General features: G+C 40.7%; 1 protein-coding gene across 1 annotated transcript; it reads left to right on the top strand.

Annotated features, from left to right (window-relative positions):
* Positions 1–1979: 1979 nt before the first annotated feature.
* Positions 1980–17277, top strand: LOC106807691 (neuronal calcium sensor 1-like). Its single transcript, XM_014810124.1, has 8 exons — positions 1980–2960; positions 4778–4889; positions 6537–6561; positions 8392–8440; positions 8974–9063; positions 10963–11041; positions 12658–12824; positions 14833–17277. Exons 2-8 carry the CDS (start codon positions 4826–4828, stop codon positions 14926–14928), a joined length of 570 nt encoding a protein of 189 aa, XP_014665610.1. The 5' UTR covers positions 1980–2960; positions 4778–4825; the 3' UTR covers positions 14929–17277.
* Positions 17278–17835: the final 558 nt, after the last annotated feature.

The following is a 17835-nucleotide window of genomic DNA, read 5'->3' as shown; positions in this document are numbered from 1 at the left end:
TCGTGACGTAGGGGTGGGGAGGATCGCGAAAAGGACTCGGGATGTCGAATTTGGGGGTCAAGGGTCAAAGGTTAGACGTGTCAATGGGAGGGGAAGGACATGGTCTAACGGACCGAGTGCAAAACTTTTTTGTTCAGCGCTGACTACCATTTCTATCACTTTATTGAAAGAACGATGAAAATATACTTTACGCTGACGTGCGAAGAGTAAGGCTCTGATTAAACCTTTTGACCCTCAAGAGGGTTAAACATAGATTTGTTGACTGTTAAGGCATAATAGGCCCTTTGATTATGCCAAAGTTGACGAGATGCTACATGTAACTTGGCACCTTGTGTAGTTAATAAGTGCATATACCTTATAGCCAAACGCGTATTAGTTTGTCCAATATCACTGCTAATTACTCAAGAAATGTCTAATTGAAATTCGTAAATCTGGTAATCTGCGCGCAATGCTTAAATGCTTGCCAAGCAAATAGCCTCGAAACGGTTACGGTGACGTCACATTGTTGCTACAGGTGTGAGCCAGAGAATTGTTTGTCCCGGGATGCTTATAACGACTAATGAGCTAGTAAAATGTTATTCTGTGGTGTATTCTTGGTATTGAGGCACAAGTAAATAACCGTGGGTGCTAATGAACGCGGTACCCACATGTCTTTAATTTCGGACCAGGGTGTATTCGTTTGACCAATATACGTAAATACGCGTAGTGCCGTCTGCGTTCATGTTTAGTTTGTGCCCGTGGTTAGTCCGTGATCCCCCCATAGTGTTGGCCCCAACACAGCCTACTTCATTATCACTAGCGTCCGTACGTGGATTCCACGTTCATTACAATCAGAGCTACTGTTACGTATACAGTTACGTACTGTACTATCGCTAGCATTGCCGTACGGCGAGCATGCGTGCGGAAATGTCCGGTGCACTATAAATCTGTATCACACCGTTTCGCCGTATGCGGTTTCGAAACTGTAAAAATGTATGCTAGCCGCCACACTATCCGGATTTTGCCACTGTGACAGCACTAACGCCCCGACACTATTCCGACGCGATCCCGAATCGTCGGAGGACCACCGCACACTTGTCACGGACTCAAAGTTGGCCGCAAACCATGGCCACTCTCGTGGTGCGTTCAAGCGGATTTAGCGGTACTAAGGGTCGGGAGTGTTTCCCATGCTTCGAATGCCATTCGCATTCGAATTGCGGTTCCCTATGGCGCTGCTCTGTGATAGGCTCAATTTTCTTCAGCGCACGCCGATCGGGATCGGATGGCACGCACACTATCGAGTCGCGTCGTAGAAGCCGCACATATCGACCGCGATCTGCCTCCATTCAAACTTCGGAATCGGCCAACATGACCTCCAAGAGCCAATCTTAAAGGCTTCCCGAGCCCAAGAACTAGAACATCTCGATCTAATCGTACGCCTTTCAAATCACGCTCGGGTCGGATAGTGTGCGGCTAGCATATAGTCAACTGATTTCTTGGACTGCGGATCTTCAATTAAGACACTTCTTAGTAACCAGCAGTGCTATATTGGACAAACTAATCATTGCGTTTGGCTATAAGTTATTTACTTATTAACTACACAGGTGCCAGTTACTGGTAAGCATCGTCCAACTTTTGCATAATCCAATGGGTCTATTATTCCTTTACAAAGTCTGAACTTCTTTTTGCTTCTATTAGACGCCCCCGTTCACCCGCCCCTCTCCTCTCGCCCGCCTCCCCACACCCGCTCCCACCTCCTCCGACCACCCCCCCCCTTCCCCCCGGCTGCCCATCACTACGCGCTTCGCGCTTGACGCATATCCATATATCCATGATAACATGTTAATATAGTGAAGTCATTAAAGTTACACAGCTGTATCTTTTTTACTGTACTACCGGTATAGCAAAGCGTATCATAGATTTTAGATCTGTATTAGTAGTATCCTAGATATATGCTCTGAGCGTGAACGCGGTGGCGGGAGGGCGCACTTGATTCGGTTGCCAGCGAGTTTATCAGAAGAATGCCCGGCTACAGTACACGTCAGTTGAGCACTGTCGCTCTGCGGCACTTGTTACAATTTGCGTTGATATCTTAAACTGGTATAATCGTTATAGAGTAGTTATAAGTAGTTGACCATGGATGTTCTTATGATCAGCGTTGTATAATGTAACAGTTTGGCCTACTGTACAATAAACGGCAGAAAATGTATGTAAACCATATAAAACTTCAGTTTTCCGTAATATTTCTGTACGGCTGCATCAGTCCCCTCACGTGCTCTCTAACACACATTGTATGCGGGCGCATTGTGTGGGCAGGCCAAGCATTAGAATACGTAGAAGGTATCGAAGGAAGGATACAAGCTCACCACCCACTGTACAGTCCAGACAAGTCGTCAAAAATCTCATGCCTTTCCTTAATTTTTGTAAGAGGGTCAATACGTGAAAAATGTACACTTAACGGCTTAACACTCGTATCCCATGGGCGCCCGAGAATCAAATCTTGCGCAGAGGGCAATCCGAGAACCGCGATTCCCACGTCCAAACAGGGAAAGTAACGAATTGGCTAGTTCATTGGTAAGTTAGTTCATTAGTGCCTGAAGCATGGAGGACAATGTAGCATTGCGTGAGACATGACTCGATCACGATCCTTGCTCCCATGCATTGAGCTGTATATAATAACAAGACAATAATGTTATTATATACAGCTCAGTTCCCCCATCACGCAATTCGGCTCCTGTACCACGGATGAGGGAGCGAAGGCTCAGGTGACCGAACACGGTTGCGCCTCACGCGCGATCTACGAAAGTGCGCATCTCGCACTATAAGTAGGCTATCGGCGTTTGGGAACTCTGAATAGGAGAGGAAGCAGGTGCCGGATGTGTACATCCATCGGTCACCTCAACACTCGGTAACAGCTCTCAGCTCTCTATCAGTGTTAGTGAAGGTCTACGAGGCGGGAGCCTTGAGTGCAGATCCTCCAGGTATGAACTCATCTCTACCTGTTCACATTTGTTCAGTTTTCTTGTTCATTTTGTTTTGATCATTTTGCTCATTCTCTCTGTCATGTTTTTGCTGTTTCTCATGCTCACCATCCACTGTGGCAACCAAGTATATTATAATAGTGACCCATTTGGCTACTATTAGTATTACATTTTTTTGAGGGGTGGCAGACTTTGATGACCTGCGGGTTCTTTCGCCACTCCTGTGCTTCCTTTGTAAACTAGATATTAACTATGCCTTGTATATTTCCTATTTGCCGCTGTAAACTGTATATACACGACTTATGTACAAATAAACATCTTGAATCTTGAATCTTACCGTGTCAGTGTTTTGTTCACTGGTGGAACGTGCGCAAGCATATGCACGCACGAGCGCACACGTACGCACGCACGCGCACGCACGCACGCACGCACTCATGAACGCGCATACTTATAACAGAGCGTGTAAAGAGTGGCTTACAGCTTTATATATACACTCTTTGGCATAACCTCAGTAATAGCCCAAGCAGTAATACTCAAGAACCGATCATCGTGCAGCATAGCTGGACGCGTAAGAACGAAGATGTTTCAATGTCAGTTAAACGTCTACACATAGTAGATAAGGAATAAGAGATATATAGGAATAATAGATTATTATTATATATAATATAAATATTATAATTATTATAATCGATTATTATTCACTCCTGAAACGGCGAGTCACAACCAATGAAACAGATCTTGCCGGTTATACAATATTATGCAATGTATTCAGTGCGAACCGGTACCGCATAGCGGTGATATGGAAAATGGTGTAGTGCTACACAAGCGGTATATACTATCAGCGGTATATCTCTATTATCTACTCCTGATACTATCTGCTATAGAATTATAGAGTAATTAAACGCCGTGCGTGCGTGAACGCCGAACGGGTGCGTGCGTGCGCGCGTGAGTGCGTGCGTGCATGTGTGTCCTTGTGAACGAAGCAATGCCGCACCTGAACATCTTTAAATTCAATAATCTTAAGCGCTAATTTCTAGTCTTCTGGAACGAAAGTGGTTTCTTTGTTGCTTGAATTTCTTGGTGTTTAAGAATGAAACACAAGTGTAGTCGTCTTAGCGCAATTAGCAGGTTATTATGGCATTATGTAGGCTGGTCGAACCAAGTGGGTCCAGGGATCAGAGCCTACCATCTGTGACTGCAAGTCCGATTTTCTCATATGTGCTAAAAATCTGTCCCATTGGAGATAAAATAAAGTAGGCCCCTACTTCAAATGATTAAATATATACTCAGATTTTATTTAATTACAAACGTGTATTTCTCAGATAAAATTCTGCGAGGGTGGGTCCCCCTCACCCTCTCCCACCCCGCGAGCGTGGCGGGACGCGTATATATGTATATATATATAGTTTGATAGATAGATAGATGGATAGATAAGATAGTAGATAGATAAAGAGTGGAGGAGGGAGTAAGAGATAAAGTGACAGGACATTATGTCGGCAATTTATTTCGCAAAATATTAGTTTTTATATATATATATATATCTAAATTTCAATGGCCAGTTTAAACGACAGCAGTACCTATTTTAATTGGATTTATATTAAGTATAATGTAATAAGCATAATATTATTATAAATGTGATTAATGTGCTAAAAGAATAAACACAACATTTCGCTTCATATGCGCGCGGTATCATGCAAAAGCGCAGCGTCAGCGCGTGCCTTCGTCTCGAAGTTTACAATTACAGACAACAGATGGCAGTTGACACGACATGGCGACGGTGTTTATAAACAAACTGATCGTAAACACACCTGTTCCAGAAAAAATGTGACATCAAGGTATAACTTGAGGCGCGCTATAGGCCAAAGATGGGGAAAGGTAGCAGTAAGCTAACTGCTCACGAGATCCGGGAATTACAAGCTTGTACCTACTGTAAGTATTCGACGTAATCATCACATCCAAAGTTATCTTATCAATCATCAATGGCCATTGAGCATTATTGCATTCATGGCTTTATTCATTCATTATTATTGTCATGGACTCGCAGTCTCAAGTGACAAGTTTCCCACGCCACGTACAGCACAATGGGTTCAAGAATATAAGAACTGTCCCAAATGTGCAAATATGGACAGCTCTTATATCCTTGGGCCTCACAATGCGGCAACGGTGGCTCAAGAAGCACGGGTTTGCATCCGCGATCTTTCGGTTCAAGGATAGAGAACATGGGTTCCAATAAAACCAATGTCATTTACATCAATATAAATATAATATTATATCAATATAATAGGTTAGGGTTATGGTTATGATTAGGGTTAGGGTTAGAATTAGGGTTAGGCACATTGGTTTTATTGGGACCCATGTTCTCTATCCTTGGGCCGACATGAAATGTATTTACTACCATAGTCTTAATGTTTCTCTACTCTATTTCGCTATTGCCGCTAATTACCCGTAAATGCCGGTCAAATTCTCATCTGCAACACACAAGTACACCGCACGCACGCCCTGTGCACAATTATAACTACATGCATAAGAGAGCAGGTAAGAAAGCGTGATCGCAAAATTCGCTCGACGCTTGCTTCATTTCACACGACTACAGAACGAAAACACACCAAACAGCCTCCATCTTGGTAGCGTGACGCCACGAGATGTCACGCGTGTACACAACAGCATTTGAAAACGAAACGCAAGTAGTGCTAGCACTTTGAGGAATAAATGCATAAATACAGGGTATAAAGTTGTGGAAAGTGTTAAAAAAGATAGGTGAGATGTCCATGTAGATAAATAAGTGTTAAAAAGCCCGATCATTCTGTGTTTTGTGAGCCATTTTTCGTGGAAGCATTGGGGGACAGGTGCAGTTACGAAACCTGGCATAAAATGCGATCACGCTTTCCTACCTGCTCTCTTATGCATGTAGTTGTAATTGTGCACAGGGCGTGCGTGCGGTGTACTTGTGTGATGCAGATGAGCATTTTACTGGCCTCTACGGGTAATTGGTGGCAATAATAGGCGAAATAGAGTAGAGAAACATTAAAGTGATTACGTCACCGTAAATAGTAAAAAAATATGGTTAAATTGCTGCATTATACTTCTTATTTTACATTATTGTTTGATGTGAACATACACTCGTGACTCATACATAGCCCATAGCAAGCAATTAATGTTATGAACACTAATATCAAATCGTACAGGTTTTTTGGATTTTTAGCTAGTTGAGAAACAATCTTATCAGGTAAGAATTTGATGATACCTGTAAAAAAATGGCAACAAAAATTTTACAAATTTTACCATAGAAAATTCGTGACGCAGTCACTTTAAGACTGGTAGTAAATACATTTCGTGTTTATTGACCTTTTTTTTATTGAGACGTTTCAAGTGCCTGTGAGCAAGCCCTTATCCATGGAGATTCTAATTAACTTTTCCACCCTTTTCACACAGAACAGTTGTTTAGTTAAATCTACTATTTCAAGAGTAAAGTATGTAATTTTGGACACCTATAGATGTCCATGTGACGTCCATGAGCCGGCCTCGATCAAAATCCAAGTATTTATTTTTCCTATTATATATCCTTTTTTTTTCTAGTTGACAAGAAGGAACTGCAGCAATGGTGAGTATGCCTACATTTGTAAAAAGTGTTCATTTTCCAGAAACTGCTCATGTATTTTCATGGTTTCCGTGAATAAAGAGGAGCATTATTATTAGGATTTTATGAGCATATTATGATATTTATTGCATAAAAACGACACTACACCTACATATTTCAGTTATCACCCATTCACCTTTCTTAAGGTCTAGCTGTTAATTTGTGTGGGATGAACTTGTCTGATCTGGATCACTTGATCCTGATCTACCCAAACAAATGCAGAGTCTCATCCAATGGGTCTACTATTGCTGTGACCTATCACAAGATGGTTCATTACTACCAATAAGCAGTGCTGAGTTGAAGCCACATTAATTCCCCTTCAAACCCTGCTTGTACCAGCAGGGTCCAATTGGGGGGATCTGGTGTAGTGGATCCAACCAAACAAACGGCTAGTTCCTGGGACGCATGTGATCCAGATCTTGTGATCTGCCCAAACAAACGCGCCCTTATTAAACATCAAATATCATTAAAATCAGCATGCATGTATGGGCACTTTCATGACTCCGTACAGCTGTGCTGCCACCTGACAATTTATGCTCTTGAATTTTTGTTTTTCATATTTCAGACTGGGAGCTAAACACAAAACTGTAATTATATATGTACCTAACTACTGTTTAACTAAACAAATTTCTATTTGCAATAATAACCTACATATTTTAACTAGAACAAATAGTGAGATATAAGATATTGTAATGCTTCTTATAATTAGTATAAATATTAAAATAAGTGAGAATTGCCCTCCGTCTGTAGCCTGCAGCGGAATAGTTAAATAGCACAACATGATTATTGGATGCACATATAATGGTGGTAAGGGCATTAAAAGTAAATTAATGATCATTAACACATTAAAAACAAAATTCAAAAAAACATTTCTATTACCTATTGAACCACAAATTTTTGACATTGATTTTACTTTAACTGATATTGTGCATTAAAACATAGAATATTGTTCCCCAATTTAAATGTAAACTCTAATTGAAGCAGCAGTGTTACTGTAATAATAGGGGGCAACAAGAGTAATCAGTGCCAGAAGAATTGTCTTGCACCAATTCACTTAAAGGGATAGTAGACTCTAGGATTTTACTGCATACAACTGTACTTACTGTATAACAAATTGTCTATACCCACACGTATTTGTTACCAGATACCTAATTTAATTGTTATAATTAATTACACATCAACGCTACGAAATTTAAACGGCGCCATGACACCCGCGACCGTGCTGCCACCCCAAAAAAGTTGCGTATTTGACAATTTATTTTGCACGTTACAGACCGAGGGCTAATCACAAAAGTGCAATTATATTTATACCTAAATGCTATTTAACCAAATGATATTCATTTTAGAGCAAATTTATCCATATTATAACTGAAACTATATGTCGTTTATAAGATATTACAATCCTTCTGCTTTTAAATGAATAAATAAGAAACACCCTCGGTCTGTATAGCCCTTGGCTGAAAAGTGGTTTTGCGCAACTCATCAGATCGTGGGCTTTCAGTGGCGCCACCGTCGTTGTAATCAAACTGTAGTCGTTAGTTTTAAAACATTTTTTAATAATATTTCTAATGCTGATTGAACCATGAAACTTTTTATGTAGCGTAATTTTAACCTAAATTAACTGAAAATAACCCTAGAACCTAGAGTAAACGATCCCTTTAATTGTTATTTAGCCTGATGCAAACTATTAGTAGTGGGTATATACTATATACCCTACCTGTATAAATGTTTGAGATAATTGAACTTTCTGCAATCTTCTCGTTTAATATATAATCATATTTGATATCTTACCAGGCACAAAGACTTTATGAAGGATTGTCCAAGTGGAATATTACGAAAAGAAGTGAGTAAAATCTATAAGCCATATCGGAAAGTCCCCGCCGCCGTATTGAGATCAGATAAGAGGGGGTATAAGTTGCATATATATAACAGTAAAATACGGTTATGATAGTACTAGTCTAGGTTTTTTATTTATAATTCTCTTCACTAACATCGTACTTCAATTCACAGGTGCGTTTCTGTTTACAGAAACATTTACGAATGTGATTGTGGTCATTTGGGATATTTTGCAATGTTTGGGTTAATGCAAAAACTAAAAACGCACGAGTGTTTACATTAATCATGTACTTTCCTAAGCGCGCCCCTGCCATTTTATACCCCCTTATATATGACCTAAATAACACAGCTGGACTTTCCGATATCACCTATTGGTGATAATTGAAGTGCATTGAAATTTTTGGTCAAGATGTGTTGTATGATTTGTCTATATGATAAAAATATAAAGCTGTACATATCTCTATTATAGTAATAGTAATTGGAATTCAGTTACACCACTACGCAAATGTGTTTGCTTATTTATCGCTACTGTCCGTATAGGAATTTCAGACAATCTACCAACAGTTTTTTCCTCATGGTGACCCAGCAAAGTTTGCCGGTTTTGTCTTCAATGTTTTTGACTCTGATAAGGTAAGTAGAGGTTGTAATTATTTATGAACATCAAATACAAATCAAATCCAGAAATTCAAAACGGCAAGAAACAAACCAATTAAACACACTTTAGGAGATTCATATTTTTAGCAGATATTACCTGCCGAATGTTTGGTAATGACCTTTTAAGTATTGCTATGTCCCCCAGGGTACTGCCAGTAGGTACCCTGGGTATGGTTCGGTATACCGGAACGTACCCTAGTACTATCTAATATGCCGAACCGTACCTCGCCTACGTACTCCACTAACGAGTCTAGGGAGTCACCTACGCCTACTACCTAACCCTAACCCTAACCCTAACCCTAACCCTAACCCTAACCATATCAAATAGTTACCAGGGTACGTTCCGGCAGTACCCTGGGGGACATAGACCCTATGAGCTTAAGTATTGGTAATAGTTTGGACTGTAATAGTTTTTCTATATTGTGTGAGAGGTTATTTGAAATCTTTAATTCAAACAATACAAAAAATACAAAAGTTCATTTGAGTATGAAAAAATTACATAACTCTGTCTGCCTTTGCAAAATTTACAGTGACTAGTAAGATTCTTGTAACATTCTTATCGATATAAAAGTGATACTTAAAATACATGTGATGATAGTTATAATATCTACACAGAAACATAAAGGTTTACCAGTGTATTGATATATCCCAAAACAATCATTCTAACCACAAATAATATCAAGAATATCAATGCCTAGCATGAATGCACTGCATGAATTACACACTCGGTCACACAGCCCATCTAGGCTGCATAAACTGTGACATCAGTCAGACTATAGTTGCCAGGCAGATGGTGTATCTTTGTTGAAGGTTTACAACAGAACAAACAAGATTAGTAGTCATATCAGTAGATTCTATAGTTTATTATTTTGAGATGAAACTACTTACTAGTATTTTATCATTATGTAGGGACTTTATTAAGGAATGCCATCTTTTGACAGATTAAATGATACCACTGCCAGCTTTTCTAACAGTTATCTACTGCAATATATTGTGGCTGATAGGGTCTATGTCTCCCTGCCAGTCCCTGGGTACTGCCGGAACGTACCCTGGGTTCGGTTCGGTATACCCGAACGTACCCTGGTAACTATCTGATAGGGTTAGAGTTCTAGGGAGTAGGCGTAGGCGACTAGCCAGGGCCTAGACTCGTTAGTGGAGTAGGCGAGGTATGGTCCGGCATATTAGATAGTACCAGGGTACGTTCCGGCAGTACCCAGGGAGACAGACCTTGGCAGCTATATTGTGGCATAAGATATATGAGTGGGTTTTCCTACGTTACATGCATGAGTAACGTAATGAAACTTTAACGTTAATGAACATTACTGAACGTTAATGAACGTAACTTGAACGTTAATGAACGTAACGTACTTTGAAAATAGAAAATACGAAATGATAGTGGAGAAGTGGTGTGGTTATTTTTTTATGCAGCACGTATTGGTATTACTATGTTTTGATGGAGATGTATGTAAATTAACATGGCATCGTGAAAAGTTACCATTTCACTGATATGTAGTGTGAATATATGCATCTTTCATGCATATATGATAGTGTGTGCGGGAGGGTGCATGCACTTGTTGGCATATTGACTTTCAGCTGGCTCAGGAGTGCTCTAATTCTTGTAGTAGTTACGCTCCAAATTGTATGTCCATGGTTATATAAATGGTGCTGTTAATGCCGCACGAAGGGTCGTTAATGTCGTATAGGGTACTACATATATGTACTCGAGGTAACTATCTGATATGGTTAGGGTTAGGGAGTAGGCGTAGGCTACCTAGGTATCCTATACGACAACGACCCCTTCCGCCATAATGTTCTTGCGCCTGGATGAAAAATGTAGCCACCATTGAATTCATGTTGTAAACAAAATTCCCGCAGGATGGCTTCATTTCCTTCAAAGAGTTCATCATCGCTCTGTCAGTCACATCCAGAGGTACACTCGATGAAAAGCTCGACTGTAAGTTTTTTTTTTTTCTGTTCTTGCGCAGTTTGGAATGTATTTCTGTCATCTGTGACATTTCAATATGTGCACATATGTCAAACATGGCTTGCTGCATGTAATGAGCTATTTACTTTTAATCATAGCATCATGCTTCATCTGTGTACAGTACTGTTTCCTTAGCATGTGTCTTTTGTTGTGGGAATTCGGAGATTGAGCGACTAATTTAAGTACGGCTGTACCTCAGTACAGAGTCTTGTACCCAGCCTCGATTCACACATAATTACAAGTTTACTCATTGTTTCCACGTGACATAAAAGAACAGGATATTATGTAGAATGTCGAAATCTTACACTATCGAATTATCAGGGGCGTTTCATTGTGTTTCAATGTGCGTTATCCACTGTAGTCACGCACCACTATAGAGTATGTGTAGCTGCGTGCGTGCAGTGAATGCAGGATATAATTGATTTTTTATGCCGAAATATTTAAAAGCTGACAACCTGAAGCCCTTTTACTGAAAACGTTTGTCGATTTGTTTCCAACATAGGTGCTGTCTGTCTATACTCCTCCACTCCTTGTGTGCATCTGGTTTTTACAAATTGCCATTAATTTGAATCGTTGTACTTTTACATTTGCATATGGAAATGCATGTGAATGCACATGAATGTGATAGAAATTGAATGCGGTTGTTTTGATATGTTGATGCGTAGTAGGAACCTAGTAGAACGTAGAGCATATTGCAAATATATCTTTGTTAATAAAAAAAAAACGAAAGTGGCAGCATAATGACGAAATATAGTCAGGTCACGAATTTAAAACTTTATTGATTCTAAGTAATGCAATAAATGGTGCGCTGCTGGTTCTTTTTTGCGAAGTTCATTATCGAACAGGCTATTCTAGTTCTGTGTATACCGTCGCACGACCGTTATTCACCTGACAAGATGAACGTCACTACTGTGTCTGGTTGGCTGTAAAGTGCGATTCATAAATTTATCCTCCCGTTTGCGAGTCGTTTCGAGTAGATTGCATTCGCTCATGTTTATGAGTCGAATGCGCAAAATTTTCGAGATCGTGTGCTTTCTCCTCATGTTTTTCTCTTCGTGTGCAAGTTAAATTATTCTGCGCGTGCTTTTCTCTGCCCCTGGTAATGCTAAGGCGAGCACTTAACCAGCTGTGCGCTAGAGCCTGAATGTATGCCCTCTGGTTAACAAGACGATTGATGCGCGTAGATAATGAGAAATGTGTGCCGTGTCATTTGACTGGCTTCTGGTATTCAGCGTGTATCATGATGTGCATGTAGGTGTCTCTTCCCTGATAAAATAAGAATCCTTTACACGTGTGGTGTATTTAAAATGCTCCCCGTGCGCAGCAGGTTCTTGTTTTTTACCCAATCAGGCACCTAATGATGTGCAAGAAAATGCAGAATTTCATGAATCTATGTTTTTTTGTTTTGCATTTTATCTATGCACTGCATTTGCACGAAACAGCTGAGCCTACAATTTACATGCAGAAATTTCCTAATGAGTAATTCTTTCCTCTAATGTTGTTACCCAATAATATATAATTCTGGGTATAGGAATTTGAATAGAGCAGTGAAGCTTTACTGAATCCCATGCCGTGCACTGCTCCAGGGGCTTTTAACCTATACGACGTGGATAGAGATGGCTACATAACCAAGGAAGAAATGATCGACATTGTGGATGCTATCTACAGTATGGTAGGAAGCATGCTAGATCTTCCGAAAGACGAGGATACTCCCGAAAAGCGAGTCAATAAAATATTCAAGCAGATGGATGTGGTAAGTTGTGACTTTTCTATGCTTATTGGTTATCCACTGCTTAGTTAGATCATCCTCTATCGTTACAGTCTAACCTTTTTGATCTCTTCCAGCATAGTAAGTTCCTGTCTATCCAAGTTTAGCAACCTCACCTCTCTCCCCTGAAACCCCCATGTCAATACTTTTCCAAGATAATAAGTACTTTCCTTCCCCGATAAAGTCATGCTCTCCTCTATCTCCCCCATAACAATTTCTTTCATATCCAGGTTAACAATACCTCTTCGATGATAAAAAAAATCTTCCTTCCCAAAAGTTAACAACTAGCTTTCCCTGCTTGACATAACACCTTAACCATTGTAGGATAACATTCCTTCTCCTTTACCTTTATAGCAACCACTTTTCCTTCCCAGAACAAAAAAACAACAACTATTCCTCACTACATGGTAGTAACCACTTCCCCTTCTCAGGATAGCAACACTCTTCCTCCACCTTGATAATATTCCCACCACTTTCCTAGTATAACAATTCATCCCCGTACGTGGTAGTAAATTGCCCCGCACATCTTTCCAGGATCACAATCCATCCCCTCACATGGCAACAACACTGCTCTACCTTCTTAAGATGATAGCCCCTCTCCCTTAATATCCCCTCCACCCTCCTAGCATGCCATCCATCATGATAACATCCCCTTAATTTTCCCAAGATGCCATCTTCCAGGATAACACCACCTCTACCTTCCCAGGATGACACCTCCCCCTTCTGCATGATAACTATCACTTGGCCCTTTAATGATAACAGTCATCCCCTCCCCATAATAGCAACTGCTACACTTTGCCAGAACCACAACCCATTCCCTCCCCATGATAGTGACCACTTCCTCTTCCCACGACTATTTTCCATCCCCTCGCCATTGTAATAGCTGCTTCCACTCTCCTAGGATGAAAACCTGATATCTTCTGGCATTTTCCCCACTAGGATAACAACCCCATGCCTTCTGAAATCTGCCAAACTAGGATACCAACCCCATCTCCTTTCAAATCTGCCCAACTAGGATAACAACCCCAGTTCTCTGAAATCTGCCCACCTAGGATAACAACCCCATGTCCTTTGAAATCTGCCCTATTAGAATAACAACTATCTCTTTGGACAGGTGACTTTTATAATTGATCAGAGTATGCAGTTGCCAATCAACGTGACCACATATGTCAGGAAAGGTGAAACTAACGAAAGAAAAGTCAATGTGTGAGGTGGTGTAGAACATTGCTGATTTATGTATATATTATATGCTAGTTGATTCATGTAAGGATAGCAGTAGCCTCTGCACGTTTCACATTATATATTTAAATTTGCTGGTTGAGCAGGCGGACTTCATGCATTGAAGATAAGCATCATGGCAGCGATTAGTGTGTAGGAATTTTTTGTTGCAGACTTAATATTTTACTAGTTTTGGACCAAAAATGAATACGTTGTGACCGTTGTATCTATTGATTATGTTGCAAGACATATTTGAGAATGTTCTGGAAAATGCAGGAAGATGAAAGGAGTTTTGAAATGTCCATCAGCCGTTGCAAACAGGCTTTTAGTTTTTGTCTATTGAGCGGCGCGGCTCATCAGAATTAAACTCTCTGCTCGCAAAGTGGAGAAATTTTCATGAAACGTACGCGTGTTTCCTCCTGCATAATCCAGCGTGTCAGCTGCTCGAGCGTAAATATCGGTGTGCCATCGCGCGGTGCTGTTATCGTTTCGCTATGCCATATACAATAATCACCAGGATATCCATTGCGGTTCTGTATCAGACGCTATAAATGTGTGTGTGTGTCTTATTACCAAGCAACTGATCTTCGTTTATGAGGTTTCCACGCATAGTTTAGAAGCACCCAGAAGCGTGCCTGCCCGAATATATATTCAGATCTAACCTAAAATATGAAACGTGTAATTTACGAACGTGCAAAAATAATAGTGTCACTGGAAATTTCTGCATCGCCATTGCGTACTCGTAAGATATTATGTTCTTTACATGTTCTTTCAGGACAAAGATGGACGGCTGACGAAAGAAGAGTTCAGAGAAGGGTCTAAGTGTGACCCTTGGATTGTACAAGCTCTCTCACTGGACGTTCCACAGTAATATTCTATACACACTTATTAAACGGGTGTTTTTTTCTATCTAATCTCACTGCTAGCCCGTTAAATGGGCTCAGACTGAGGGAACAATAATGTTGTTATTGTGGGTGTCTCATGAAACCATATAACTGTAGCATTATTGTACCATGCAATCATGTACCATGGAATCATGCAAACCAAGTACCATTGTTAAGCTGAGTTTTAGACTGCAGATACACATATTGTTTGGCATCAACACTCATTATAGTTGATATAACTGCTACGGTAGCAGTTGTTTCCTGGTAACTCTATATGGACGTCTCAGTCTGCGTGTGGCTGTCATACACCTATATGACCAAGGTATTTTATTTATAACGGGTGTGTGGTTCCAGCAGTGGATCTCTGTGCAGTACTGTGGGAACGTCTTGCTGTTTTTTTTATTTTTTCTTTACTTGACAAAACTGTGTTATCCTATTTGAAATGAAGCTAATTGTATGTATTGTCGAAGTCGTATAGGGATATATTCGAACTAAATGTACATTTAAACATCTTCCTGTGCGTCATATCAACATTTTAACATCCATTACCTCATACATTGTTTACAGATCTCGTGAGACCGCACACGTACCTATAACTAAAATCACTGCGAAATATATAATAACAATTTGTAAAATTGTAGTGACAAATGGTCTCAATATCACTCCATGGCGATTGTTCTATGTGTAGCTTCAAGTGTGTTTGTTCCCGTGCACGAACATGTGTAACCGTGCGCATGAAAGTGTTCGCTCCGATGTTCACGTGTTTGTAAGTGTGTAGATTATCCGGATATTGCACCCAGTGACAGGATTGTCTTCGAGTGGGTACGTGCTTGACAAACCGACGCTATATCATGAATAATCTTTCGAAACAAGCAGTCGCCATGGAAACGCGAGAAGAAGTGTGTACCTGCGCGACGTGAAGTGAAACATTCATTCTGCAGGACCGTCAATGGGCTCGCAATTGCATGCCACTCAATCACTGCGTGAGAGTGTAGCTGCGCAGCACAACACGGCAGCATTAGCCGTGTGGTTTGGCGCGGCAACTACTCAGTGTTCGCTAATCGATCAAGGCAAATATTTTGGATGAGGGCTAATGCAATGTGCATAATTCGAGTCAGCCGCACACACAGGCAAGCAACCCGGACATTGAAATAACAGCAACTGCTGCAATAATTCTGCGCCTTGAGGGCAGACGGTGGCATTTGCTGCGCGTATTTCACGTAGTGAAACTCATCGTAGAGCTGGCAAATGATATCGGCCGGCATTCAGTGTTAAACGGACACCTGTCATTCGCACGTGTAATATTTTTGTAATACAGAGTGCATTGTACTATATTTTGTGAGAGATCATTGCTCATTTAGTAGATATTTATTTAGAAATGTGTTTCACATGACGAAATAGTACATATCATGATATCATCTAGCTATATTGTGAACATGGCCGGTGTAGTGTGTAAAATCTATTCATTGCTGAGGTTTGTCTGAATTGCTGTTATGCTATGTGGCGCAGGTGTGCCGCCAGAGTGGATGAAGTCGTGCAACTGGAGATTCAGCCCCCCCCCCGTCGGGGTAAAAATTAGTTAGGGTTATCTCGTTGGGAAATCTATGAAGAAATACAGTCGCTCTTCGTCTGTTGTGCCGAATTATTCGCAGTGACTTTGTAAAAACAAGCGGGAGGAAGGGGCGATTCGATATATTGCAATATGTCAACAATTATATATATATATTAACACTAAATATGGGGATAACATCCACGATTTTAGATAGCTTTTGGCGCGCTATTCGCATTGTAAGTCCCCCCCCCCCTACACACACACACGATCGTCAGGGACATTAGCCCCCTAACATTGGCTCGTAGCGCATCGCCGGGGACTCTAGCCCCTGTGGCGGCCTGTCTTCTGCGCCGCCTCTGATGTAGCGTTACTTTATTGAACATACTGCGTATATTATTATTTTACTCCTGATACGATTTCACGCTATTGTTTTAAGCAGGTTTTGTTCCAGCGGTGTGAATGCTCACTAAACATGCATACAGACACCTACATTTTCGAGAAAATTTCAAAATTTTGATTTCTCTTTAAAAGGTGACAAATGTTACAGAATTGTATTTTTTCGAGAAGCTATAGAAAAGCACCGAATTCTTGCCATGCAGTATAGGCTTTGTAGTTACAGGAACATCTGTATCTTAGAGGCAGCCAGCCACCTGGTCTACATGAAATACTCGGAAGTTGCATGCTGTTATGGTCCACGTATGTTCCTATAAGTATTATGTGTGTGAGCTTGCGTGCGTCCGTCCGTGCGTGTGTGCATGAGTGCGTGCGTCGTGTGTGTGCGCGTGCATGTGTGTGTGTATGCGCGTGCGTGCGTGGTGCGTGCGTGGTGCTTGCGTGCGTGCGTGCGCGCGTGCGTGGTGTGTGTGTGTGTGTGTGTGTGTGTGTGTGTGTGTGTGTGTGTGCGTGTGGGAATTATAAAACCTGGACCTAGGTAACTTCTGCAATGACAGCAGCAATTTTACTCACGTACCACAAAGCCAGCGGACTTCAGTAACAAATCATATTTTGATAGGCACACGTGGAACCAATCAAACCTTGATAGCTTGGTTCAGTAGCCAGCTGAGCCAACTCGATGAAGCTGTATTTGTTCGGCAAATGTCGCGGTGAATGGGACTGCTGTAGTGTGGAGCGCCGAGTGAGAGTGCTTCCAAAGCACGAGTATTTCTTACCTCATGACTGCAAAAGGAAACTCATACAGTATTATATATTATTACCCCTGTTCTATAAAGTGTATATATATATATATATATATATATATATATATATAATATAGAATTATATATATAATATATATATATAATAGACTATTGATAATGTCAGAAATCACATGTGCGTTCACGTA

This window comes from Priapulus caudatus, unplaced genomic scaffold (assembly GCF_000485595.1).
Source record: "Priapulus caudatus unplaced genomic scaffold, Priapulus_caudatus-5.0.1 Scaffold11, whole genome shotgun sequence".
Taxonomy (NCBI): Eukaryota; Metazoa; Priapulida; class Priapulimorpha; order Priapulimorphida; family Priapulidae; genus Priapulus; species Priapulus caudatus.
The sequence above is the reverse complement of the archived record's forward strand: the minus strand, read 5'-3'. Positions and strand labels throughout refer to the sequence as shown.